General features: G+C 42.9%; 1 protein-coding gene across 28 annotated transcripts in view; it reads left to right on the forward strand.

Annotated features, from left to right (window-relative positions):
• Positions 1-637: 637 nt before the first annotated feature.
• RIMS1 (regulating synaptic membrane exocytosis 1) overlaps positions 638-26911 on the forward strand; it is a 299994-nt gene continuing 273720 nt past the window's right edge. For 16 of the 28 annotated variants that reach the window (XM_079299107.1, XM_079299098.1, XM_079299120.1 and 13 more), the window contains exon 1: positions 665-1157. In XM_079299107.1, the coding sequence (XP_079155233.1) occupies positions 994-1157 (164 nt within the window). In that variant the 5' untranslated portion in view covers positions 665-993. Of the gene's footprint in view, positions 1158-26911 lie in introns of all 28 variants that reach the window. The other 12 variants (XM_079299103.1, XM_079299135.1, XM_079299108.1 and 9 more) reach the window with 8 other exon arrangements.

Raw genomic sequence — 26911 nt, forward strand, 5'->3', positions numbered from 1 at the left:
CTAACCCCTCAGTAGAGCACTCAGCACTGAGACATGTTTCGTGGCCAGTTTTAGTGGGTCACAGCAGTTTAAAATGGATCTGATACATAAGAGCACTTGTCACTCGCGTGGGAAATATGAGTGGACCATGGCATGGGTGGCACGAACGGGGTTTAAGAAGCGTGTGAAGAAAGTGCTGAAGCGTGGGACTCTAAGGAAGGGACGGTCGAGCGGTGAGAGCGCTGGTTTAAGGTGAGCGGGCTGCAGCGGGGCCAGCACGGCTCCCGCCCGAGGGAGGGCGGCAGCACTGGGAGCCCAAGGCTCCCCGGCACCCCAGGCAGCCCCGCAGCAAACCCGCACCCTCCCACGGGCGGGAACCCGGGCGAGCACCTGCGGTGAGGCAACCGGGAGGAGGACGTGAGGAGGGTGGCGGTGCCGGAGCCAGCGCCGGGGACGAGCCCGGGGGCGGCGGGCAGAGGGAGGCGCGGCCGGCCCGGGTCCCCGGCGCGGTCAGGGGCAGAGGCAGCGGCGCCGCGCCTCGGACTCCGCCTCACCGGCACCGAGCTCCCGTCCCTCCCTCGCTCCCTCCCTCCTCAGCGCCAGGCTCGCAGCGGCGGAGCATCGCGGCGGCAGCACCCGCCCTTCCCGGCCGGCCGGCGGCGCGCACCGCCCCCCCCGCTCCTTCACGCAGCCCGCCGGCGGCGATCCGGAGCCCTCCGCGCCACCGCACCCCCGCCCCGCACGCCCACCGCCGGGAGGATGGGCTGCGGGCGGCGGCGCGGCAGCCCCTGAGCTCCCCGAAGCCGCGGGAACAAAGGGAGCGAGCAGCGGCAGCACCGGGCCGGGGTGGATGCAAGCAACCATGAAAGGCTGGGTCTCCGCCTCCTCCTCCGCTGCTGCCAGAGAGCTGCCGGCTGCCGCTGCTCGGAGGACTACCCTGTGAAGGGGGCGGAGGAGAGGCTGGCTGGGTTCGCCGTGCAAAGGTAGAAGGTGTAAGGGAGAGGCGGAAAGAAAATGTCTTCTTCAGTGGGGCCCCGCGGCCCTCGCCCGCCCACGGTGCCTCCCCCGATGCAGGAGCTGCCCGACCTGAGCCACCTGACAGAGGAGGAGAGGAACATCATCATGGCAGTGATGGACCGGCAGAAAGAGGAGGAAGAAAAAGAAGAGGCCATGCTCAAGTAAGCAGACGCTAGTCATTCATTCATTCAGGCACTCATTCATGCACCGATCGCCGGCGGGCGGAGCGGGCGCTGCCTCAGCGGGAGCCGGCCGGTGCCCCGCTTCGCCCTGCTCGGCGGGGCTGGCGCCGCGGAGCCCCGGTCCCGCTCCGCTCCCGGCCCGTAACTTCCTCCTCCCCCACCCCGGGCAGCTCCTCCCGAGGCAGCACCGGCACCGCCGGGGGAGCCCGGCACGGCGGGACGGAGCGGGACGGCGGCCCTCCCCGCCCCGAGGGAGCCGGCGGCGCAGGGCGGGCGGAAACCCCGGCACAGGGGTGAGGGGCGAGGTGGGATTCCTTTGGGGTCCCCAAAACCCCGCCTCTGCCAGGAGGGGCCGCTGGGTGGGGTTTCCCTCCGTGCGGGAGCCTCCGCGGCTGCCGTGCTGCCCCCGCCTGGCTCGGCCCCCGCTGCCGCCCGCCGCGGGGCCGGGGCGCTGCCCCCGCCCGGCACACCCCCGGCCCCGGCCCCTGCCCCGGCCCCGGCCCGCCGCCGCTGCGGGGCGGGCAGCGCGGGCCGGCTGCGCGCTGTGGGGTAGCGCGGCGTTCGTAATTGGGAAATAGATGGAATTAGTCGCACTGCTCATTCCAGCGGGCGGGCGGGCGTGCGTGCGTGGTGGCGGGACGGCGGGGGAGTGGGTTTATCCCGCTGCCGGCAGCACGGGGAGGGGTGCGGGGAGCGCGGGGTGTGGGTAGGTGCCATGTTTGGAAACCAGATCCCCACAGCCTCTTTTGAACCTTTTCCCTCGTCCCTGCCAAACATCGCATGTGATCACATTTTTTAGCCTCCTCCGTTAGTCGGAGGCTTCAAACGTAACGTTGCCGAATCGCCTACTGCGAGTGATGAGAATAAACAGATGGAGTCGTGGCCTGTGGAGGAGAATCACGGCTTCTCCTCCTCTCCTGACAGCCCGTCAGGCCTGCTCGCTCCGGGCGGGAGGTGGTGGGAGAGGTGACTGAACGGTGCGAGCCTCTGACGCCACGCAGCCCCTCCGTGCCTCGGGAGGTGCATCCTTACCTCACTGCCGCCTGCTTGCGTGCACCTGTGCTTGCGAGGGATGCGCTGAGGCTGTGACGTGATCCGGGTGTTTCTCGGCCGCATCGGAAATACCCACTTGAGCGCTGCAGGTGCCAGCTCTTCCCCACGGCTGGGCACCAGAGCCCCGCAGGCTCCCGCCCTCGGCCCCGTGCGCTCTGCGCGGCGAAGCTGGGACAGCCTTTTAGTACACTGTGCTCCCTGTCCCTTTCTATTCTGGACTGCATTTTTACAGGGGCTGCTAGGGATCCTTGCGGTGCTGGGTACCGAGGCCCAGCAGCCTGTGCTGTGCTGGCTGGGAGCTGTCCGGGACTGTGGTGCTTGAATCTCAGTACAAGACGCAGAGTTCAGTTTGCTGTTGCAGTTCATTGTGCTTGGGGTGTGGCCACCCTTGGAGGTGGGGTGATTGGAATGAGAAATGTTCTGGGAAAATGCATTGTGTTAGTCACTGTGGGGAAACGTGAGTGAAGAATCCCTCCTCAGTTTCTATCCATCTCAAAAAAATATAAAAAAGGAGTAGCTCAAAGGCTCTGTATGTATCCTTCTGTTTCTGGTCCTCCAGCACAGCTACTTCTCTACAAATATTTAGCTTTTATTCTGTGAAGAAGATTACTGGTTCTGTGATGATGTTGTAGAGGAATACTATAAATCTTACAGTCACGATGAGAATGAACTTCCTTTGGTAGAGATGATATTTTTTCAGCCCTATTCTTGTTAACATTGGGTAGAGAATACATTTTCCTCCTTTTTTCACTCTCCTTTGTTTGTTTGGTTTTTTTGGTTTTTTTTTCCTTTTGCATTAGTGTTTCTGAATTCGGGACTGGTATTTCCTTTCTTATGAGATTATGGGAATCTTCAGCAGTTTCACTAAATAAACATAGGACACTTCAAGTATAATTTTTAGAAGAGGGCAAAAATGGTGCTTTGTGGATTCAACTAGAGTTACTTATATGATCTTCAAAAATCTGTGACACCCACATTTAAAAGTTTATTTCCGTACAAAAGTTATTTCAAATAATGAGAATAACAGTCTATACTCTCCACTGGCCTGAGAAATTGTGATTTTAAATAGATTTCTGTGTTTATTTAAAGAGCCAGAAATTAAGGGAAAATACATTGGATAACTTACAAACCTGTATACTCACTTTAGTTCATCACTAGTTTGTAAAAGTCAAGTCATGCAAATATTTTTCTTATAGGTTATGATTCAACTCTTAGAGAGAGCCACTAGATTTTTTTGAGATCATTTGCCTTTTCTGTATGCTGAGCACTTACTTTCCTTTTGGAATAAGAGTTTGACACACCTTTCCATGGAGTAACTCTTTTAAGACTGGAATTTTGAGAAGAATTTGCTTCCATAATTTTATAAAGGGTTGTTATAAATATATAGCGGTGCTATCAGATGACACAGCTATATTATAAAAGTCAGATATCATCACCACCCCTTCCTATTATCTTTATTAAAAGATTTTCTGATTATCCAAATGTCTCAACAAAACTGCCACCAGTTTTCATTAAAACCACCTGGTGGAGAAATGTTTCCATCTGTAACACCCACATGCAAGTCTGTAATTTTCCCTGAAAGTGAAGCTGAGAATCAGTGCTGCAAACTAGGCTACCTTCAATCCTGGGCTGATCAGAGGCCGGATATGTGCTGTCTCATGAATCATAAGGGCTAAAAAGGGTGCAGAATTTCTCTCCTGTTCTGGATGTCCTGATAGCAATGAAAGTTTCTAAAACAGTACTTGTCATTTTCCTTTCCAGCACTCCTCATAGCAGAAAACCTTAGGAAGAAATATTGGTTAAAGGACTATATTCTTCACACAGTGGTCATAAAATTGTGGATCCAGGGGAATTTGAAGTATTTCTGGGAGTGGACTGTATGGATTTCAGGAGAAGTGAAAGCGGTTAGGGTCACTGGTAAAGAGGCTGTGTCCTTCTCCTTTGGGTCTGTGCCCTCTCTGTCTTCCTGATCCCTGCTTCTGACTCTGAGCTAAAAGCACTTCTTGTAAGCCCTCTGCCAGTTCATGCTGACATCAGCATGTACTGCAAGCGTGCCAGCCTGTGAGCAGGACCATGGACACCGAGCTGTTTTCACTGCTTGCACTGGGGCATTACAAATGCATCCTTCAGTTTGAGACCACCTGCTCACTGCTTTCCAGGAACTTCCCTATCTCAGTTTGTTGGTCTGCTGAATTTCCTTCAGCTGTGTGGGGTCAACAGAGCCTGTCCCCCCCCTTACATCTTATACTGGCCAGTGTGATTTTCTAGGCACACCTGGTCAGCAATAGGGACCTTGTGTTCCCTACACCCTTCCAATATCAGATTTCACACTGCTGTGGATGTTGTTTGTGGAAGGGGAACACTTTGCTGTCCTATGACTTGTTGAATGTCGTGCAGTAATGTGTTAAGGAGTTTGGGCTTTTGTGAAGGTTCCTTCTTTTGCATGTTTTATGAACAGGTGTACCTTGGCTTGAGGAGCACTTTGTCATTATCTGATTGCATTGAAATTGCCTTCACACCAGGCAAATATGGAGGCAGGTTCTGCATTCCTTCTGTAACAGTGACAGTGTCACCAAGTATTCCTGAGACCATATCCATGCCTTCATTCAATGAACTGTGACCCTAGTCTATTGCATGGCACTGAAGACTCAAATCCATATAAATAGTTTAATGCTTGCCAGGCACTATATAGAAACTGAAACCTCTTCAGTGCAGTCTCACAGTCTGGTAGTCAAGTCCTCTATCTCATCTTGGAGGTTCAGAGCTTTGTGTTTTGTTCCTCTGTAGCTGTGAGAGCAGCACTTACCTATTTGCCACACCTTTGAAATTTACATGGAGAGCAGTCTGTTGAGTAGATGGAGCTTTGCCATGGTATACTCAACCCTCATCCACTTGTTTCACTGTTTCACACTTACTTTGCTAGATTTTGTGCATATCTCTGAAGACTACAGTCTCGATAATCTCTTTTAGTAGTACTTGGCCTTAGACACCCAAGCTTTTGCTGCTCTTGTATGAATAAATGTTTGCATAGAACAGCAGTAAAATGGTCTCCTCTGCAGACTAATTCACATGGGAGGCATTTTTTCCTGTTTTACTTGGTAGATACTCCTGTAGCTGGAGGGAAGAGTTTCATTGTTGAGTGACTGATGTCTAGCCTGTAGTCCAGATATTACTCAACAGGTGACTGATGTGACTAAAAAATTGTGAAGAAGCATGAAAGGGTAAGTTTTCAATGAAACTGAAGAGAGAAACAAACAAACGGTCATTTGCAAAAGTGTCTGTGTGTGAAATTGAAAGAAAAAATACTTTAAAGGTTTAGAGTGTAAGTTTAAACATTAAGTAGCCTGAGAGAACTATTTTGCTTGTGGGTATAAGGTTATGTACAAAGCCACAGTTAGGTACAACAAACTTGAATCACAGAGAAATCATGGAATTATATATATGTGTGTACTTAAGATGTAGTTGTGTGCCTTATCTCATTGGGTTAGGCAAGTACTAAGTGGAAACTATGGCAGCTGAGAACACAGCTAGTTGAGTTCCAGTTCTGTTCAAATTTTGGCCAGTAATTAGGAAGTGGTTCCTAGTTACCATGGCATTCATTTGCTGGAGCAAAATTAAGTGAGGGTGAAAGTTCTTACTTAGCTTCTGATGGGACATAAGGGTGTGAGACTGTTGGCTGAGGTAGTGGCAATGGTAGGAAAGTTAGCAAAGACATGTGAGGTGCTTTGTAATTTTGTAACTCTAATTGCACAGAGAGGGTAGCACGTACTTGAAACCTTCCCATCTTAAAAGGTATCTCAAGAATTTTAATGGCAGTTAATAATTAGGGAGAATTTGATGCTAACACCCTATTTTGACCACCCAGTATGGTACACAAGCATGATTTTAATAGAACTCAGGTCTCTGGCATCAATAGGGATATTGCAGCAGCTCATGTTTCAGAGCTGCCGAATCCTGGTCACTTGCAGTTGGTGAGAATATCTGTTTCAGGGTTTGCAGAATAACTTCTCTGTAATTTCTCTGGGGCACCTGGAAACTTCCAGCCTTCACTACTGTGTAACTGAAGATTAACCAATCACCAGGAGGCAGCTTGTCTCAATCAGTTTACTGGATGCAATGTCTTTCCTTCTCCCTTTCTGGCACTTGTACCACACCTAATATTGTTAGAAAAGATTGAATACTGCTCAAAGTGGCAGCTGCTGCCATCCTCATTATTATAGTACTTACTTTTGGGCAACAGGAAGAGGTACAGTTCCAAGACCACCTTAGTCTGTGTGCTCTAAGTCCCCTGATAATAATTGCCCTTCCATAAAAAGCAGAGAAAGAAGAGGTAGGATCATTCTTCCTCCTTTCTGTTGAAACTAGGCCACTATCCAAAAATGAAAGTGAGAGTGAAGGGGCCATCTCAAGGAAGTCTGCCTTTATCTTATCTTTAGGATGAAGGGTCGAAGGCATATCTTTAATCCCACTGAGAAACAATGGAGGAATTGAGAGTTCTGGGAACTGGTTGTGCACTTGGCACCAAGGAATTAAAGGATGAAGTAGATAAACAATAACAAGACATTCTCCTCTGATTCAGCCTTTCTTATTTATTCCTTCCATGGCTCCATGAATCTCACTTTCTCTGCGGTGGAGGAGAGGAATGGAGGCTTCTGCTTGAAAGCCTTTATTTCTTCCTTTGTACTTAAAGCAGTTTGGAACCTCCGTGTTTCAGACCCTATGGTGGTGCAGGGAGCAGAGTGCAGGTTGCTTTAAGCTCCCCAAATCACCCAGAAAGACTGTTCAAATATTACATTGCACCTCTTCTTAGCAGTGCCTCTGATCCTCACACTTGAGTGTACAAATCCATGATGAAATTATTTTACTTCTGGAGATTGTGTGGTACAATTCCCTAGTCAGAGCAGGGCCACCTGCAGCAGGTAGCTGAGGACCAAGTGCAGGTAGCTTTGGAGTATCTCCAAAGATGGAGACTCCACAACCTCTCTGGACAGTCTTTTCCAGTGTTCAGCTACTCTCACAGTAATCATTCAGATGGAACTTCCTGTGTTTCAGTTTGTGTCAATTGCTCTTGGTCCAGTCACTGTGTGACTCTGGGAAGAGTTTGGCTCTGTCTTCTTTAGTCCTCCCCACTGGGAATTTACCTGTGTAAAAATCCTCCTGGGTCTGCTTTCCTCGGGCTGAACAGTCCCCACGTTCTCAGCCTTTCCTCACATGATGTCCTCCCATCCCTTGACTGTATTTATGACTCCTTGCTGCAATGCCTCCAGCATGTCTTTAGTATATCAAGTAGAGCAGAAGTAGATTCATCATCCAGATGTGGCAGAGCACAAAGATCACCACTTTCAGTCTGCTGGTGATGCTTTTCCAGTGCAGCCCAGGATGGCATTGGCCTTCTTTGCTGCAAGAGTATGTTGCTGGCTCACGTTCGGCTTGGTCTTGACCAATGTTGACCATTCTCAGTTGAGAATGGTTCTCAGCAGAGCTTCTTTCCACCTGGTTGGCCCCCTGGGATTATTCTCCTTGTGCAAGACTTGGCATATCCTTATGCTGGGTATTTTCAGGCTTACAAGAGAGACCAATATCTAAACATGTTCTCAAATCATTCAGGGAAAGGATTGTTTTTGTCACTGGTCCTCACCCTTTTCTCTTTACTGCCCAAGGCCTTTGCACAGAGAGGAGGAGAGAGAATTGAACAGTTCAGAAACTGTTGTGGCCTTTTGGCCAAATGGAATAATCAGAAGAAATTTAACAACATTTAATGCTTCAAGTTTTCATGTCTGAGGGGGCAGGTATGGCCATAAATGTTTTTTTACAAAGCAGACAACAAGGAATGTTTTCATGCTTTTCAGGGTGTTTCAGAGAATTGGTAGTGATGTTTTTACTTGAGAGTGGACTGAGTTTTCTGAGGAGACCAAGGAGTCAAAACACATTCACAATTTAACACAACCACTAGCAAGGCAATTATGAGACAGTCATTGACTGATATACTGGGCAGCCATCTCACTACTGAGGAGGAGCTGGAGAATGTCAGCAGACAATAGCAGATTGATAGGCATTTCTTAAAAGCTACAGAAGAATGGGAGGTGATAGGGGATGACAGACAGTAATAAACTTCCTACCATCTTTTAGACACAGCCTTCAGATCGGCGTATGTTGAACTTTTGGAACGTCTGAGCTGCAAGCTGTTGTCCAGAGCTCTTTTCTGGCCCCAGTTTAAGTGGTTTTATTGGAATGCACAGGGCATTATTTCTGTGCATGCATCTTCCCACATGATTCTCCACTTGATGCAAGATTCTGCCAGAGCTTCATTGCCAGCTTTGTCTGACATTGCAGTAATACTTTCTAACTAAGAAGTCTGTCATTCTTGAAATTCAGGGCATTATCTATGCCCTGCAGAAGGGTGAAGACAAAGACTGTGTAAAAGAACATGATCTCTGGGCAGGAACTTCTCAAAGTACAGAGTTGTTATAAACCTTATCTTAAAAGGAGTTACGCATAAGAGGCTTCTTCTTAGAGGGGGAGGGCACTATGTTTTTTATTTCTTGTTTATTTTTCTGGAAAATAGCAGAGGAAGAACAACATTAAGAGAGATTTTAAATTCTCAGTCTTGTCAACACCCTTTTATTTCTGAAGACCCATACAAATTTTTTTGCATCCTTGGATAGGAGAACATCTAACAAAGATTTAGCATGCTTCCTTCATCAAGCATTTTAAGACTTGAGATTAATGCCTTAAGAAAAGGCTATTTAAAAGTACTGCTGCCCTTGTATTCAAGCTTGTTGAAATGCAGGCATTATTGAAAGTGGAAAATGACAAAACTGAAATTCTGTTTTGGGTTGTGTCATGGTGTGACTTGGGTTTGCCAATTTTAATATATTTAGTTTCCTTTAGAGATAGGATTCAGGAGCAGAGGCAAGGCAGGCTTAAAACTTAAAAGGGTATAAGAAAAAAATTATAATAACACAAAAAGAATTCAGAGTAAGATTTCTAGATTATTCTCTCCTCCCCCTTTCTTCATTCTACATTTCTTAACAACAATGTACAGAAAACACTTCAATCAGTTATCTACTTAAATAATCATTTCAGTTCACTCTAGAGAGAAAGTCCCTTTTTTTTGGTTTAGGCATAGGGGGTGTCTTCACCTTCACAATCTACATCCGCCCAGGAAAATATTGCAGATTATGACTGTCCTCCCATCTCCACAGTCCTTCCAGAGCTGTGCTATGGGTTATGTTACACACTTGGGGGTACCACTTTTAAAGGCAAGCTGCTGAAAGACAAAATTCTCTTCAATTCTTTTTCTATTAAATGTCTCTGTCCATATTTCCAGTCCCAAACCAGACAGCTCCATTTCCTCAAAGCAAAAAGGTCTTCTTTTCAAGCACTTAAACCTCCCCAAGTATATTTCACAGTTTAAAGGAATTTTAGTGTAGTCACAGTCCCCTTACAGCCCCACAAAAAAGGTTTTCAGCTACTCATCAGTTGCATCTTTTCAATCTCTTCCCATCAGGAGCTTTATCTTCATTCCGCTGACTTCTGTAGTCTCCATGCTTCATTCCTTCTCATTCAGGGGAGCTCAGGAGATCGAGAATCTTATCCAGGCATTGAAAGAGTTAAAATTGCATCCAGGATGTGAAGAAGCCACGTGGAGAGGGGAGCTGAGCCAAGCCATGGCCACCAGGGCCAGGGCAGGGGACGGGGCCCGGCCAGAGCCACCTCACCTCCAGAGAGGCTGGGAGCCGAAAGAGAGCGGCCCACCCCCACCAGAGTGATTTATTAAAATGAAACAACTCTCTCCTTGGCCACCTGGGATGCCACCACCAGATCAGCCTCCGACTGGTCCCTGCATCCCATGGGAGAAGTTCCCAGAGGGGGGACAGCCCCTCCGTCCCTCCCGGCGGCTTCGCCCACCCCCCCCCCCCCTTCCACGTGGAACCAGCACAGGTTGCTCTAACTATTGTTAGAGCAAATATAATTTCTAGCACATTTTACCTTCTCCTTTGCTCTACCCACTGGTGGCTGCTGCATTTGTCTACTCCCCTGGGCCTATCAGTTTTAATTAATAGATGTTAGCATGCAATTATGTTTTAGGGGAAAAAGCTTGCGTGCCTATAGTCTGACTTCATTTCCCAGCAGTGATAAAGCGTAAAAAATCTTATGTCATCAGCTGCAAATACAGTGAGTAGTTTAACTGCTTTTTGAAAATACTTGCATAAATTTGCAGTTACTGAAATGATTTACACCTCACCAGATTTACACCTCAGTATCATTTGCCTCAGTCAAATCCAGGTATTAGATCTATAAGGATGCAGAATCCTTATCTGATATCTATATCTGTCAAGAATTATAGTTGTTTTATCCCTTATTTTATACTTCACAGATACAGTAAAATATTATGCAATGTTTTCATAGTGTAGCTTAGTTTGGGAATCTAGACGGTAAATGTTAGTCAGACTTACTTTTGATATTCACAACAAGCAGCAGATAAGAATACCACCATGAGTTTGATTTAATGGTTTCTTAGATAAGACAATTGATAGGATAGCATTGTAATTCTTTGTACTTAAAATTGAAGCAATCATCTTCAAAATTTGATTGCATTGTCAGATACATCCAGAGAGAGTTTTAAGCAAGAAAGCCATGTTCCAAATATATTTTCTGGCACAGAAGCAAGAAAATTACAGAGGCAAGAAGAGCTAGTTGCAGTTTCCAGAATAATGACACACAAAACCATTCATACAGTTGCCTCTTCAGAGGCATGAAAAGACATGGCAGATGAGTAGCTGTTTCCAGACAATTCTAGATTGAATTAGAACACCTATTTAGGTACGAATTTCTGCGTTTCTTCACATCATGTGTGTCTCATTTTCAATGTCAAGACTTTGTACACTTTGCCTATGGTAAGCACTTTTCATGGTATTGAAGATAAGGGAATGTACTTGTCTATATAAGGAGTTTTTTCAGATATCTGTAATAAAAATGTAGTGTTAGAAATCTCCTAATGTTTTCATCTGTCTTTCCTATATTAAAGCCTCCTGGGATCACTGAAGATCAGTGTATGCCCTGAGTGTTGCATTTTGGTCAGGGATGAACCTGGCAGATAGAGCTACACTTTTTACTGATGACTGCGGTGTATTTAGCAAAGCAACTGTTTCAAATTTTTAGGATCTAAGGTGTAATAAAAAATAATTTTCTGTGTACTTTGGGCTTTAGATAAGCACTAAATTCTAGTAGATTTCTAGAATGGTTGTTTAAATGTCTTGCATCAAAATACAGCTATTTAGCACCCTTAATTGAGAGTTACTTTTTGAACTTCATTATATGAAATTTATTAGGATGTTGCTCATGAATGGAGCACAACTCAAAACCACTATTTTAGTGTAAGTACTATTATATTGCAGGGAAGAAAAGGGTATTACTCTTTTAGCAAGAAGCAGAGCTTCTTGTTTGTTTGAAAATTGCTAATGGAAGTCTTCACATGCTTGAACAACCTAAGTGTGAAGTATTTTCTCAAGTGTTTCTCTAGGTTACCAATACTGCATACTCTGATTGAAGTATTCATGTACCCAAAACTCTGTCTACATCTTAGGCCACCAGGTCCAATAAGAGATGATACATTTTTTTTGAACCTTGTTTGGACTGTGAGCCTGTGGAGCACTAAACATCTTGTAGTCACTGCCCATAAAGATTTTGTCTGCTTTTTTGTAAAATATATATATTAATCTTGAAGTCTTTGAATACACTATGAAGTGTTCAAACCATATCCATAAACTAGGATTTTGTAATACTTCTATTGATACATCATTCTCTTTCCAGATATTTAGAAAATCTGTGTTCCTACACTATGCAAACAATACAAAGTTTCATTGTGAGCTATTTAAATTTCTGGGTATTAATCATGTTTAGGATTAAATATTTAGTAATAGGATTGTGAAAGAAATGACAATGAAGCAGTTTATGTGAGAAAAGGCCAATTTGGGGGCTGGATGATTGAATATGTTTGCTTGTGTTTTAAACCGTGATATTTTAGTGTGACCATTTTCTTTTAGTGATTTCATTGGTCTTTGAAAAAGCATCAAGAGCTATGCAAAACTGCATGTAATGGCTGAGCTTTCTCATCTTTTTTCTTTGCACAATTTCTTTAGCACTTGCAAGTTCTAAAAAAGCAGACTATTTTTTCATGTATATTTATTATTCTCTAGGTTTTTAATTAGCTTTTTATATGAAGTTCTTTTCAAAATGTTATTACTATTTAAAATCATTGCACTTTTGCTTATTTGTAGTATTAACTTTAGAATAATTTTGACATTTGACATCAGGAGACTAAATTTTGTACTGATTAAATGATATTGCACAGATGTAGATGAAAAAATGTGAAAGCTTGAGCAGTAAAAGAATGTGAAAAACTTAGGAGTATTTTAATTACTTTAAGTGATAAGTTTCCTTGATGCTGTTATTTTTTGCAGAAAGTTCGACATTGCATGACAAACTTCATCTCTGTAGTTTAGTGTTCTGCTAGTCATGTGTTTTTAGCTATAGATGTAGAACGAGAAGGCAGCTGTTTGATGGAGCACATGTAGCATGACTTGAGGCAGTTTAGAAGAAAGGACAGAATTTATGAGGACTCTAGATCATCCTAGGTTAAATCTATTGATTTTGGCCCAGGATGCTACCTGGAAAGTGTCAGGGTAATGGGTTTGCACTTTATGAATGAGAATTAAAAAAAGCTTTATATGTGTATATGTGTTTGCACCTAAGAATATGGAACTAGGCTGTTACAGAAATATGTTCAGGTTGCTTTACGGACTTTAATTGCAACATTATGTTGCTTAGCATTGCTGTAAACATGCAGGGTGCATTGATGAAAATTGTTCAAGAGCTTAAAATTAGGAACAATTTTGTCTGCAGTCATATCTTAAGGACAAGTGACACAGTTGCTGTCATGGAGCAGCAAAACATTATATATTCTATGGTCCCGTGTCTCTGCTGAGTTTGATTAACTATGGTGACTCTCTGCCTTGAACAAGACTCACTGGAAGCACATCTGTTAACTGGAGTAAAATTGAAGGGTTGTTCTGTCTGTTTGAATAGGATATGTCTGTGTAAATCTTGTGTTTTGCAGACTGAAGCACACTTTACCCAAATGTATCCAGTAACTGTTCAGTTACACCCCAAGCCTTACATAGAAAGTAAACCTAAGAAAAGTGAAACCAAGGCATAGCTACCTATCTTTCCTAAAAAAAAAAAAAAAAAAAAAAAAAGAGATAGAGGCACCCTACTACCCCACTTTATTCATCACTGTTCAGAAGTGTATCTGTATTTTTTGAACTACTTTGTGTTCTCCATACCCCTATCTTCCTGCAGTCTTAATAGTGTATTTTGTATTCCTTTGGGTTCTCCAATAAGCTGTTTTTTCAATATCCTCACAGAAAGGAACTGTATTTACTCAAAGGTGGAAATTGCAGAATTATATGAATTGATTCTGCTAGTGTATATGTAAAAAGTGTGTAAATTCCTTTGAGATTAAATGCATGGTACATTTTTCTTGTATTCGAGAGCAAAATTAGATATTGATTTTTTAATGAGAAATCTATTCTAAAACTATAGAACTTCACTAATATATTATGATTCTTGTATTTTGTGTTTTAGATGATTTCATATTGATTGCAGTTTTTACATTTCAAAGCTCTCACTTTTTCAAGCAAAATATCTTCATAATTTATCTTGCAAGGGGGTTTTAAATCTTTCTTCATCAGCTTAAAGCAAAACATGACCCCTTAAAAATGTATTTTTTAAACAATTGCCACTCACTATAAAAAACTATCAACACAAGTTCTTGGGAGTTGTCTGATCACTTCTGGGATTCAGCAGGAATTTACAGGTTTGTTCACTTGTAACATCCCTTTTTCTGATGGGCCCATTTCAAGTTCTAGGCTTGTCCCTGTCTGACCAGGTTTAAGCAGTCCATGTAATAAAGGGACTGGTTATATGGCCAGGGGGACAATGCTCTGCCTTTCATTCAGCCAAGGTGAACTGATTCTTTCTTCTTGGTTTTTGCTCTGTATGGGATCAAAAGGAAAAAAGCTGAGATTTCCATGCTGTAAAGTAAAATTAATGACGTGAATAATATGAGGAAAGAATCTGGAGGAGAACAGCACAACAGGAATGCTCCTTGTTATGGAGGGGGTTTGCCCTATTAGATTTTTTACAGGGTTTGTAGTTTGGGAGAGCTTTCAGCTCTATTCTTGAAGAATTTATGGTTGTGTGTTTTTTTCTGCCTGCATATGAGTGTTTGCCATATTTCTCGGAAATCAAGATCTCGACAGAGTGATTCATTATTTTTCTCTCATTCTGTTGGATTACTACAATGTATTGTACTGGGATTAGCCATGAAACTTCCTGTTGATCTCATACTGAACCTTTTTACTTTTCCCTTTGCTTCCTATTACTTTTCATCTTAATACAGAGCTTTCCTTCCTGTGTACTGGTAGACTAATACCACAGAAGAAAGCCTTCTTTAAAGTAGAAAAGGCAGGTAACTTTCACATACAGCTTTAGTGAAGGAGATCTAAATTTGAAAACTTTCTATGAAAGCCAAAGTTTGATGAACTTTCTGTGAGGGCAGCTCGCTAGTTATGTGAAAGTTGCAGAGGTGGAAAGGAAGTAGTCTTCCTGGCAATTTACTTAATGGTGTGAAATACCAGGTGTTAAAATTTGAAAATGGGCACTTGCATGTCTGGAATTCATAAATAAACCAAGAAAATCAATAAGTGACTTTGGCAACTGCCACCCTTTTGACTCTTTTGTCAGAGGCCTAGAATTGAATGAACAAGAAAATTAAAAGTGCTTTCCCTGAAGGAAAAGGAAAAGTACATTTTCCTTCAGGCTAAAGCTGAAGCGACAGAGAGTACAGGAAAGCTTTCATTGCTGTGCACTCTGCTGGGTTCACTGTGGCTGGATGCTGGGTGGCCACCAAAGCTGCTCTGTTGCTTCCTTCCTTAGCTGGGTAGGGGAGAGAAAATATGATGAAAGGCTCATGGACCCAGATAAGGGCAGGGGGAGATCACTGAGCAGTTACTGTCACATGCAAAACAGACTCAACTTGGGGAAATTAATTTAACTTACTGCCAGTCAGAATCAGAGTAGGATAATGATAAATAAAACCAAATCTTAAAACACCTTCCACCACCCTTTTCTTGCTGGGCTCAACTTCTCTCCTGATTTTCTCTGTCTTCTCCCTCAGAGTAGCATAAGGATGGGAAATGCTAGCTGCAGTCAGTTTATCGCATGTTGTCTCTGCCATTCCTTCCTTTTCAGGGGAGAGCTCCTCACAGTCTTCCCCTGCTCCAGTGTGGAACAGATCATCTTAAGTGCCTTCATGCAGTGTGTGTAGGACAGCCAGGGGATCAGGCCCAGCCAGCCTGGGTTTAGGCAAGGCAGGTCCTGCTTGATCAACCTGATCTCTTTGTATGGCCAGGTGACCCACCTGGTAGATGAGGGAAAGGCTGTGGATCTCGTCTGCCTGGTCTGTTACACCATGGCATTCTCCTGGAGAAGCTGGCAGCCCACAGCTTGGACAGGGTAAAAAGCTGTCAGAGAGTGCTGGTGGATGGAGTCACATCCAGCTGATGGCTGGTCACCAGTGGTGCTCTCCAGGACTCAGTATTGGGGCCAGTCCTGTTTAATGATGTGATCTGGATGAAGAGATTGAGTGCACCCTCAGTCAGTTTACAGCCAGTGCCAAGTTGGGTGGGTGTGCTGATCTGCTGGAGGGTGGGAAGAATCTGGACAGGCTGGATCAATAGGCCAGAGCCATTGGATGAGACTCAACAAGTCCAAGAGCTGGGTCGTGCACTCGGGTCACAGCAATGCCCTGCAGTCCTACAGACTGGGGGCAGAGTGTTTGGAAAGCTGCCCAGGGAAAAGGAGCTGGAGCTGCTGGGTGACAGTGGCTGAACATGAGCCAGTGTGAGCTCAGGTGGCCAAGAAGGCCAATGGTGTCCTGGGCTGTATCAGCAATAGTGTGGCCAGGGCAGTGATTGTCCCTCTCTGCCGGGCACAAGTCCTGTGAGGAGCAGCTGAAGGAGCTTGAGTGTTTAGCCTGAAGAAAAGGAGACTTTAAGGATGATCTTAGCACTCTCTACAACTGCCTGAAAGGAGTTTGCAGTCAGGTGGGGGTCAGACTGTCCTCCCAGGCAATCAGTGACAGGATGAGAGGCAATGGTGTCAAGCTGTACCAGTGGAGGTTCAGACTGAACATCGGGAAAAATTTCTTCATGGAAAGAGTGGTTAAGCATTGGAGTGAGCTGCTCAGGGAAGTGGTTGAGTCATTGTCTGGAAGTATACAATAAAGGACTGGATCTGGCACTCAGTGCTAGGGTTTAATTGACAGGGTGACACTTGGTGAAAGGTTTGACTCGGTGATCTTGGAGGTCTTTTCCAACCTTAATGGTTTTATGATTCTGTGATTCTCCCAGCAGTGCTAACACTGACCCTGATGGGCTTGGCCTTGGTGATTGATGGGTCCATCTAGGAAGGCAGCTGGCATTGACTCTGTTGGACATGGGGAAAGCTTTGAGCAGCTTCTTACAGGAGTCACTCTGTGGATCCCCAGCTACCGAAACCTTACCACTCAAACCCAATGCAGTTCCATAGTTTGTCAGAATCTAGCAGTCTGCAAGGATTTTTTATGTGAAATTGAGCCTTTCTTATTTGGTAGCAAAATACCCTTTGGAGAGCTGCATGTCACGGCTATCAGCATATTTTTATTAGTTCCCAAAATATGTTTTGTTTTATGTTGTAAGCCTGAAAAGTACTACCAGAATTTGTTCTCTAGAAGACAGTTCAAATTATGCCCTGTAGTAATATGGTTCTTCCCAGCTGAATTAAAAAACAGTTTATGAAGTTACAATGTATGATTCTTTATCTCATACTGTGCTTTTCATTAAGGTTTTCAACTTTACTTACCTTCTAGATGTTTAAATCATGGTGGTTACATGGATATATATTACATCTCTATCTAACTTACTACATACAGTGTATCTAGGACAGCAGAGTTCAATCTGTAATATTTTAAGAACATGTGCAGTTTTTCTTTTCCTCATTCCAGGCATTATAATCATATTCTTCATAAAATCTTAGTCAAATCAAGCTGAGTTAAGGAGCCATTGTGAACATAATAAATTGCATTTCTGTTTAAGATGAGCTACCTGTAAAATTGTAAGGAAAATACTGTGTTGTTCAGTGCAAATGTCATGCTCAGTTCATAAAAATTTGCTGAGAGGACAAACTGCAGTCAGTGTTCAGAGATACAAAGCACTGTCCAGTCATGGCAGAGGGTATGTCTGCACTGTCGCTAGGAGTGTGGTGACAATACTGGAGCTGGGCTAGTGTTTCCCAGGAGGGGATTTTGTTGTCTAAACACAGGTATCAGCTGGTATTTGAGATGCCCAATGTCAACTTTAGGAGTGAGGAGTGGGTGGGAAGCTGGTTGCTATTGTAAACCAGATTTTGCAGCTGTGGGCAGCAGGGAGTGGAGTGACCCTGGAAGCAGGTGTTGGATTCTGGAGTTGACCAACATGGAGCTCCCTTGAACACATCCTGGGTATTTCCTCAAGTGGAAGTGGTCCCCAGACTCTTCATGTTTCATTGAGGGACACAGCAATGGCAAAGGTTTCATCTCAGTCAACAATTCTGACTGGGTTTTCAGACCTGTGTATCAGTGTGCCACTTTCTTCAGATCCCTCCTGCATAATTTTTGTGATGGCTAATCTTTCCTTTGGGGATCTTTCATTTATTGAATAGTATTCTGGCCATTGAGGTTAGAGCACATTTCCTTCCACATGAGAAGCAGTACCTTTTGTATGTGAATTATCATTAAACTGTCATCAATGTAACTGAGATTCTTTGATAACATCCTTATTTTATTTTATTGCATTAAACTTAAGCTTCATGTTACCTAAGGTGTTTAAAACGCTCTCACAAGGTAATCACCAGATTAATGAGAAAATTCTGCAAAATAGCCAGCATTTTGCATTGTGCTGGCAAGGCTATTCACTAGAAAAGCTGTGGTTGCTTAGTTGCTGTGGGAGAAAAGAAAAGAAGAGAGAGGAGGAGAGTGCATGGCCTTGTGAGAGACAGCAGGAAATGGGAAAGGACACAAGTAAGTGGGAAACTGAGAAAATACATGTCCCTTGAGGCACAAGGGGTTGGACTCAGAGGGGATTACAGGCAGTGGTGTGGGGATGAGAAGAGGAGAAATATATGACAGGAGCAAGATGTTAGAGGAAGCCTGGAATTAGCTGGGATGGAGTCTGGAAGTAGGCTGTGAATGATGCAGCTGGCTATTCCTCTAGTACAGAACAAGCGTAAAATAGCACTGAGAATTGGGTAATGAAAAGTGATGGATCCTTTGGTAGCAGACCTGGGACTTGCTTATTTATGTGTCTGTTTCCCTTTGGACTTGAACTGGAGATGGTTAAGCACACAAATCAGGAGGAGGTGAACATTTATTTTCAGTGGGATAATAAATAAATTAGAAGGCAAGTAGAAAACACAAAGGTTTAGAAATTCTCAGAGCGTAAGCCAGCCTTATGACTGTGAAGAGAAAGGTCTGAGTCATTAGGTTCAGACACTTGAGGATTGGCAGAGCTGCTTTCACAGATCTCAGCAGACTCAGGTGGTACAGCAGAAGCATCCAGAAACACAGGGTAGTTTGACTGAAGAAAGAAGTGCGCAACTCAGTTCATCTGAATTCAACATTCCCAGAAAATAATAATTGTTTAGTATTATCTAACTACTCTTTGGCTGTCCCATACTTTCTCACTAAAAGATAGATCCACGTAAAAGATCTGGTCTGATTTAGAAAGAGGATGGTTAGGTCTCCTTGTTTGTAGCAGAGGACTTGGAAACCAAGTTAGTTGCGTCTTAGATTTCCTAAACGTGATGGTAGTAATCCACATTATTTTTCAAAGCAATTTGCTATGTTAATTGAGTCTCAGAATTCTGGAGCTTTTTTGAAGCTCCAGAATTGTTTTTGAGTACTTGGAATTTGCTTTAATCTTTTTACTCGTAAGAAGAATGCCTCCTCTGTTTAGGAAAGGGTCCCTACTATCAGAGGAGCTGCATGATGGTTTGTAGAAATACCCTAAACTAGGAGATTACCTTCCTAACAGAGTAAGCAGAGAGGAGTGAGATGAGATTTAAAGAGCACAAGTAGATCTGCTGTAAGGCAGCTCTAAATGTTTTGTTAGTCTCAGGGTTTATAGGCAGGGTGCCATGTTCCCTGCGTCTGTCCAGCCTTGTCATCTCCAGCTTGACATATTGGAGGTTGTGTGCATGTACATATTAATCTGTGCAGGCTCAGTGCCTGGGGGAACGGTGTGTGTTTGTGTGTTTTTGTCTTTAATTAAAGGTGGCATCTCTGCTTTTTTGGGTAGGTGAAGCACGGAGCTAAAAAGAATTGATTAAATAGAGAGAAAAAGGACTAAAGGATGTTGGCATTTGAGGCAAGTACATCTAAAGCCTCAGCAGGTGAGGGGAAGGGTGGATAATGGGGGCCAAAGAGTTCACTGTACAGTAGGGACTTTAATCAGAATATGTAAAGGTCCCTGCTTTGCAAAGTCAGCAGCTGCTCTTGGCTAGGAAAACTCCTTGGCATTTTTCTGTAGTTTTTTCCCCAGTACCACACTGGTGTATAGGGATAACTCTTTGGTCCCCAGGTCCCCAGTGTGTGGAGGTCTTCCTGCTGTGTGCCTGGCTGTGCATATGCCTATCATATATAGAAGTTTGGGAGAGAGCATTAGAAAACTTTGCTCCAGTTTTTGAGATAAACCACATAGGTAGATAATCTCATAGGTTCATAGTGTCACTTGGGTTGAGGAAACATGCTTTAAGGCAGTCTTATTTTATTCCTGCTTTAGTATCATGGGCCTGGTTGGCCACTTCTGGTACTGATCCCACCAACTGGAACTGTCTGTCTGGCTGTTCTCACAGCATTCTCCCCAGTGGTACATTGGAAAGGGAGTGGAGAGAGAAAACAGCCTGTAAACCCTTTGGAGGTGACATAGAAGTCTGTCTTTATCCTGCAATGTGTGATCCATCCTCTGAAACAGCTGGAAAGGGAAGAGGAGCATTTCCAGCTCTTTATTGCCTTTTCCTCTTTAGTGTAGAAATTCCCATTTGGCTACAGTATGAATCTTACTTTCACAATTGAAGATTGCCACATATTAATTCTGTGATTAACACATAACTAAATCTTCACTCTCCTGGGCTGATCTAGCTCACTCTTTTCCAGATGTTAGTGAAAGTAATGAATTTTCCAAAGTGATGAGGAAGAGATAAGCAGTAGTGTTGTCTTGTATCTTGGCAGCCAGAAGATGGATGTGAAAGAAGCAAAGAAGTGTATCAGTGCAACATTTGGGAGGGGTGACAGTAGGACACCGTCTTGGTCTAAACTTCAGTTTTTATTGTTTTGAATGACCTTAAGGTCATAGGATGTGAAAGAGGTGTCTGCCCCAATGTGCTTTATAAGACATGCTCAATGAAATCTCAAACTGAAATAGATATAATCATGTCTTCAGAGCTACTCAAGCAAATGCTACTGTTCACAGAGTGCTGCTGACCATAAGTGTGCAACTTTAGAAGCAGTAGCCCACCCTCCAGAAAAACCTCCTGCTCTTGAATACGGGATATTCATTAACAAACTAACAAACAAACACAAAAAAAAAAAAAAAAAGGAAAAAAATGAAGATATTAGAAGATGAGGAGGAGTCAGAGAGACACAAGTTAAGTTGGAAAAGAAGGTTGAGGAACCTAGGACAACTTGAGGTTGTACTAAGAAAAGGAGGAAAGAGATGGGTATTTCAAATCTGCAGTACGTTGTAGCTTGGGACCGACAATTTTGTATTTCTTTCCCAAATTACAGAATAACACTTTGGTAGAAACAAAACTTGACTTCAGCTACATCTGCTTTATCAGTGATATCTTTCTTTTGTACCAACAGGTATCTATTAATTTTGAATTTGTAATTTCAAAAAGTCAGGATGTGGTAGTGATGCTATGATCACTCATATATCTTGGAATCAAAGAATCATAGAAACATAAAAAGCTTTGGAAGGCACCTTAAAGACCCTCTGTCATGAGCAGAAAAACCTTCCATTGGACCAGGTTGCTCAAAGCCCCATTCACAGCCCCTGGCTGTGAATACTTCCAGGGATGAGGCATCCCAAACTTCTCTGGGTGACCTGTTCCAGTCCCTCACCACCCTAAAACCAAAGAATTTCTTACTAATGTTTCATCTAAACCTGCATTCTTTCAGTTTGAAGCCATTCCCCCTTGTCCTGTCACTAAATGCTCTTACAGAAAGTCCATCTCCAGTTTTCTTGTAGGCTCCCTTTGGGTACTGGAAGGCTGCAGTTAGATCACTCTGAAGTCTGCTCTTTTCCAGGCTGAACAGTCCCATTTCTCTCATAGTCTTTCCCTATAGGAGAGGTGCTTCATCCCCCTAATTTGCTTGGTGGCCCTCCTGTGTAGGTGCTCCAACAGGTCCTTCCTGAGCTGGGTGTCCCAGGGCTGGATGCAGCAGTGCAGTGGGGTCTCACCAGAGCAGAGCAGAGCAGAGGGGCAGGATCAGCCCCTGGCCCTGCTGCCCACGCTGCTTTGGATGCAGCCCAGGATACAATTGGCTTTCAGGGCTGCCAGCCCTCATTGCTGGGTCACATCCAGCCTCTCCTCCAGCAGCAGCACATGGATTAGCAGTGGCTGTCCTTCTCAGCAGATGTGCCCTAGGTCTGTTCATCCCCAGACTGGACTGTACCAGGGATTGCCCTGACCCAGGTGCAGCACCTTGCACTTGGTCTTATTGAACCTTGTGAGATTCCTTAGGCCCAGTTCTGGAGCTTGTCCAGGTCCCTCTGGATGGCATCCTGTCCTTCAGGTGTGTCAGCCACAGCATTCAGCTTGGTGTCATCTGCAGATGTGCTGAGATGACACCTTTGACATGCCTTTGTTTCTGTCATTAATGAAGACATTAAGTAGCATTGGTCCTGGTACAGGCACCTGATCAGTGTCCATTGTCATTGATGTCCATCAGGATGGTCATCCATTGTTAGAGCAGGGTAATTAATGATACTAGTCTTCTAAAATATATTTTTATCTATAATTTAATTATTGTGAAACACCTGAAAGGTACCAGCCCTTGATATTGAGTTGTTGTCTAATCACATTTGATATGCAATAATCACATGCAACAATCGGATAGCATGCTGGGATCCAGCCCTTCTGGAGGGGCCACTTTAAGACAATTTAATTATTTACTTCCCATGTCTTCAGTACTTTTGATTGTACTTAAAGGGTAGGGTTGTGCCGGAAGTGCTAACTGTGATGGGCATTTGCTAATTCAGCTGCCTGCTTACTAGAAATTATAATCAGAGTATCTGATTTTTTTGCAGAGTTGCACTGTGCTGCTGTGATGCTAGGTATAACTGTAGCTGTAAGACTTGTAATAATCCTGTAACAAGTGGCAGGAGCAATGATCAATCATTGTCATCCAGAAAAATTGCCATTGCTCTGGTAGTGCTACTCTGAGATTCATACTTCTTGATTTAACTTTAAGAAAGAATCCATCTGGATGTTAAATTATTGGACAGAGACTTGAGATACAATTAACTTTTGTGTGCTGCCACTCTGGGGAAGTTAGAGTCTGCCTGTACCTCAAGTCTGCTTTTGTTAAATGGAGGTAATCCTTTTCCTTTCAGTTGTCCATCTTCTTTCTTCAGATGGTTTCTTGTCTCGATGTCACTCCTTTCCTATGTGTTTGGATAATCTCTAGGCTTTGCTCCCAAGAATCCATAGTCTCAGTGGAGGTTTCAGATCTCTGTGCTGCAAAGCAAAGCAATAACAATAAAAAATCCAAATAACCACTTCATTGATGTCTGTAGCTGGGTCTGACTTCACCTTCTGTACCAGAAGACAAACTGTGTTTGGAGTTCTATCTGGCCTGCTACCTCCTGGATAATGATGCCTTATGCTGTGCTCAGGGTGATAATTCTTAAGCATCAGATATGAATACAAATAATTGTGGCAAAGAAAGATATAAATATATTACATATATAAAATATATATATATATAAATGTATATGATACATGGTTCTAGGGATTGCTATTTTACAATGGTAGTTTATCAGCAAGTTCAACACTTTGAGCTCATGGGAAAGGTTCATTTGCTGATTTTAAACTCAGAGGTTTGGTGGAATTAACTCAGTTACCTAATTCAGTTAGGTAACACATCTTTCACATAGACACAAATTTGTCATTTACCAAAATGTATTGCTGAGATTATCCTTGAATCTTTCCACTTGCATTTTCTGTCCAAAGTCAGCCATGCAGCTCAGTGATGTATCCAAAGATCCCATGGTGTGGATTTGATAGGTGGGTTCCCTGCATGTTGTACATTTATTTGAGTCTGCATACACATTTGAAACAGCTAGTGACCAACATTTCTTCCTGAAATTTCATGCTGTGGTATTTGATGACACTGTATGTTCACTGTGTGAGCAGGGAGCATGTTTAAGAAAACTGTATTTGCATTAAAATGTTCTCCACAAGAAGAATCACAGAATATTAGGATTGGAAAAGGCCTTTAAAAAGGCCTTTCCTTTTCTCCAGGCTAAATACCCCAAGCTCTCTCAGCTGCTTATCACCCTTCCCCATGTCTCTGGACATTCTCCAGGACCTCAATGTCCTTCCTGCAGTGAGGGGCCCAAAACTGGACACAGGATTTGAGGTGTGGCCTCACCAGTGCTGAGTACAGGGGGGCAGTCACTACTAATCCATGTATTGCTCTTGAATTGTTTCAACAATGCAGATTTGCACTATTTATTGCTGTAAAGGTAAGTTTTTATTTATTACATAATTGTGCAGACTTTAATTTCATTTTATTAATTTTATTTTCCTCTAGTTCTTATTTTTAATGCTATTCAAGCCCTTATTTTAAGAAGTGAAAATATCTGCTGAATGGAAATACCTACTGCACTGGTGGAGTGATCATGAGTTTGCCTTTTGGGTTCTGCCTTCAGACAAATGTCATCCAGACAGCAATATTCCATGCTGGTCAAGGTGGCCATATAGTTCTTCTGATAATGGAGTCCTTTGTTCAATTCCACTCTAAGCACATTTTTTTATATTTTTAAGATATAATTTATTTTTTAAATCATCCAGAAAATGAAGGGAGTTATTGCAAAAACCTTTTTTGCAAACGTTTATATAAACAAATTGAATCAATATGCAGAAAACAGGTGATTTTAATACTTTTTTTAGCCACAGAGGATCTGCAGATAACACTAATAAATGCTTCTCCAACTTTAACAAAAGGAATTTAAAATATACCGTTGACATCTTCTGTTAATTTTCTCTATTGTTTTAGTTCACTGAAAGCTTGAAACCAAGGCCACACTTTTTCATGAGACATCTAATATGAAGATCTTTTTTTGTCTGATTAAAAAGGAAAACTAAAATAGTTACTCAAACGGCTCTTCTGATTTTTTAACATTCTTTTTCTGTGGGCCTTGCTTCTTAATGTAAAGCTGTATTGAAATCATATTCTTGCTAATGCAGAATTCAAATTGTATTAAAATGAATAGTTTCACTACTTTCTTATTTGGCCCTTAATAAAACACTCTAAACTTTGATTTAGTGTATAATAAAGTGCATACTCCAAAATACAATTTTCTTTCCAAGTACAGCTGTTTCAGTCTTCTGTGCCCTGAAGTACAGGAAGCTACTGAAAAATTAGTGTCTGTTTTAGAAGCCATAGACCCTAATGAGAGGTATGCTTTCAGCAGTTTAACAAGGGGCTCAGGAGTTGAGAAGTGGTGCATGCAAAAATTCCTTTCTCATGGCCAGTGATATTCTTTGTATATGAGATGCATGTTCTGTACATATCAAGGGATTTACTTAATTTTTCTATTTAACCTCAGTAGGGAGGGCATGCTGCAGATTCACAAATGAACATGAGTTGCATTCAGTTCAAGGAATGGATATATATATGTTTTTATACTGATGGTATTTTGATGATAATAGCAACTTGTGACTAAGTGTCTCATTTTAAAGGTTAAAAGCCTTGAGTTCCTCAGAGCTCCTGTAAGGAGCCATGGAACTGTGTCAGCTTTTTGAAGGGATTACTTAGCAGTGTCCAGAGAACTTAATGTCCTGAAGAACAGAAAAATGCATGAAAAAGTAATAGAAGTGTAAGGCAAAATATCTAATCTGTGAAAAAGATACCAGTTTGTGACTCCGGCAATGGACTATTAAAGGACCCAGTGAGTTCTCATTGTCTTTTGTCTTTCTTTTTTGCCTCCATTCTCAATTCATGTCACTCATACTTTCCTTTTCCTGCTTTATTCTGCAGTGAAAATGAAGTACTGGGTATATATTGATGGCTTAGTAAGTGCAGAGATTTCTTTAGAAACATAATGTCTAAAACATTAAATAATCATAGAAGCTGATTTTTTTTAAAGTACGGTATGGTGATAGAGCAGAATCCTAAGAGTATAATTATTGATCTCTTTGTTTTTCAATAGTCTATGATGGTATGTGTAAGTGTATTTAGAGGTCCAAGTTTGTCTTTTAAAATACATTTTGTAGCAGCTAGCACATGGGCTTTCCTGCAGGGAGTAAGATAACATAGGTGGGTGTTTCAGTGTATTGGAAATTTCTACAAGAAGCAGGAAAATTGGATTTTGCAATCACTTGTTCCATTACTGTTTGCATACGTTTTTACAACTGTAAGAAGCAGAGGTAAGAGTGGATGCTGTGGTTGTGAGGGAATGAAGAATTTTGTGGAAATGAGAAGCGTTTGGGCCTTTTAGTAGCCTCTGTCCAGATTTTTTTTTTCATACATTGCTCTATTTTAAGATGATAATTTATTTAAAAATACAGCATGTTAAGAAGTGCTAGATGGAGTCTTCTGAAAGTCGTTCACAATTTGCTCAATATTTCAGTGTGCTGTTTGTTCAGCAATTCCCCCATATTTTTAATTCACCACTGAACTTTCCTTTAGGCTGGCATGGAAAATATGCATAGGAGTGTTTGTTTTCTACAAGCCCAGAAGGAGCAGCGAGAAGGATATTCACTACTGCTGTTTTCAAGTGAACATGTTTGAGGTAGAGGCTTGCTTCATTAGTAACCCATGGCTGGGGGAACAGAGGGATGGGGAAACCTCTATCTAAGTATTGTTTAAATGTCTTATAAAGCATTTTTCTGGATGCATGTGTATATATGTAATAAATGATAGGTAAAATATGTATATATGTGGTTCTATAGCTAGCATCCTTGCATTATCAATGGTTTCTGGCATAGCTATAAGCCATGCTGCATTCCTGCTTGCCATCTGTCATCTTAACCTCATCTTGCATCACATGTTGTTTCTGTGCTCTTTCCTATTTACTTCTCTTCACATCCAGCTTCATATCCTCTCTTCTCCACAGCCTCAGCCCTCTTGTCCTGACAATTTCTGCTTTGTTTGTGTAGTCTCAGCTCCTTAAAGAACAATCCATTAGAAACTGAGAAAGTGGTTATTCTTGAGAGTCCCATCCTTCCTGCAATCACACCACACCTTTGGCTGAGGCAAGCAGCTGTGTGTAACACCATGCACATTTTAAACAGCACGCATCCTTCTGTTC

Source organism: Erithacus rubecula (assembly GCF_903797595.1).
Source record: "Erithacus rubecula genome assembly, chromosome: 2".
In the NCBI taxonomy this organism is placed as follows: domain Eukaryota; kingdom Metazoa; phylum Chordata; class Aves; order Passeriformes; family Muscicapidae; genus Erithacus; species Erithacus rubecula.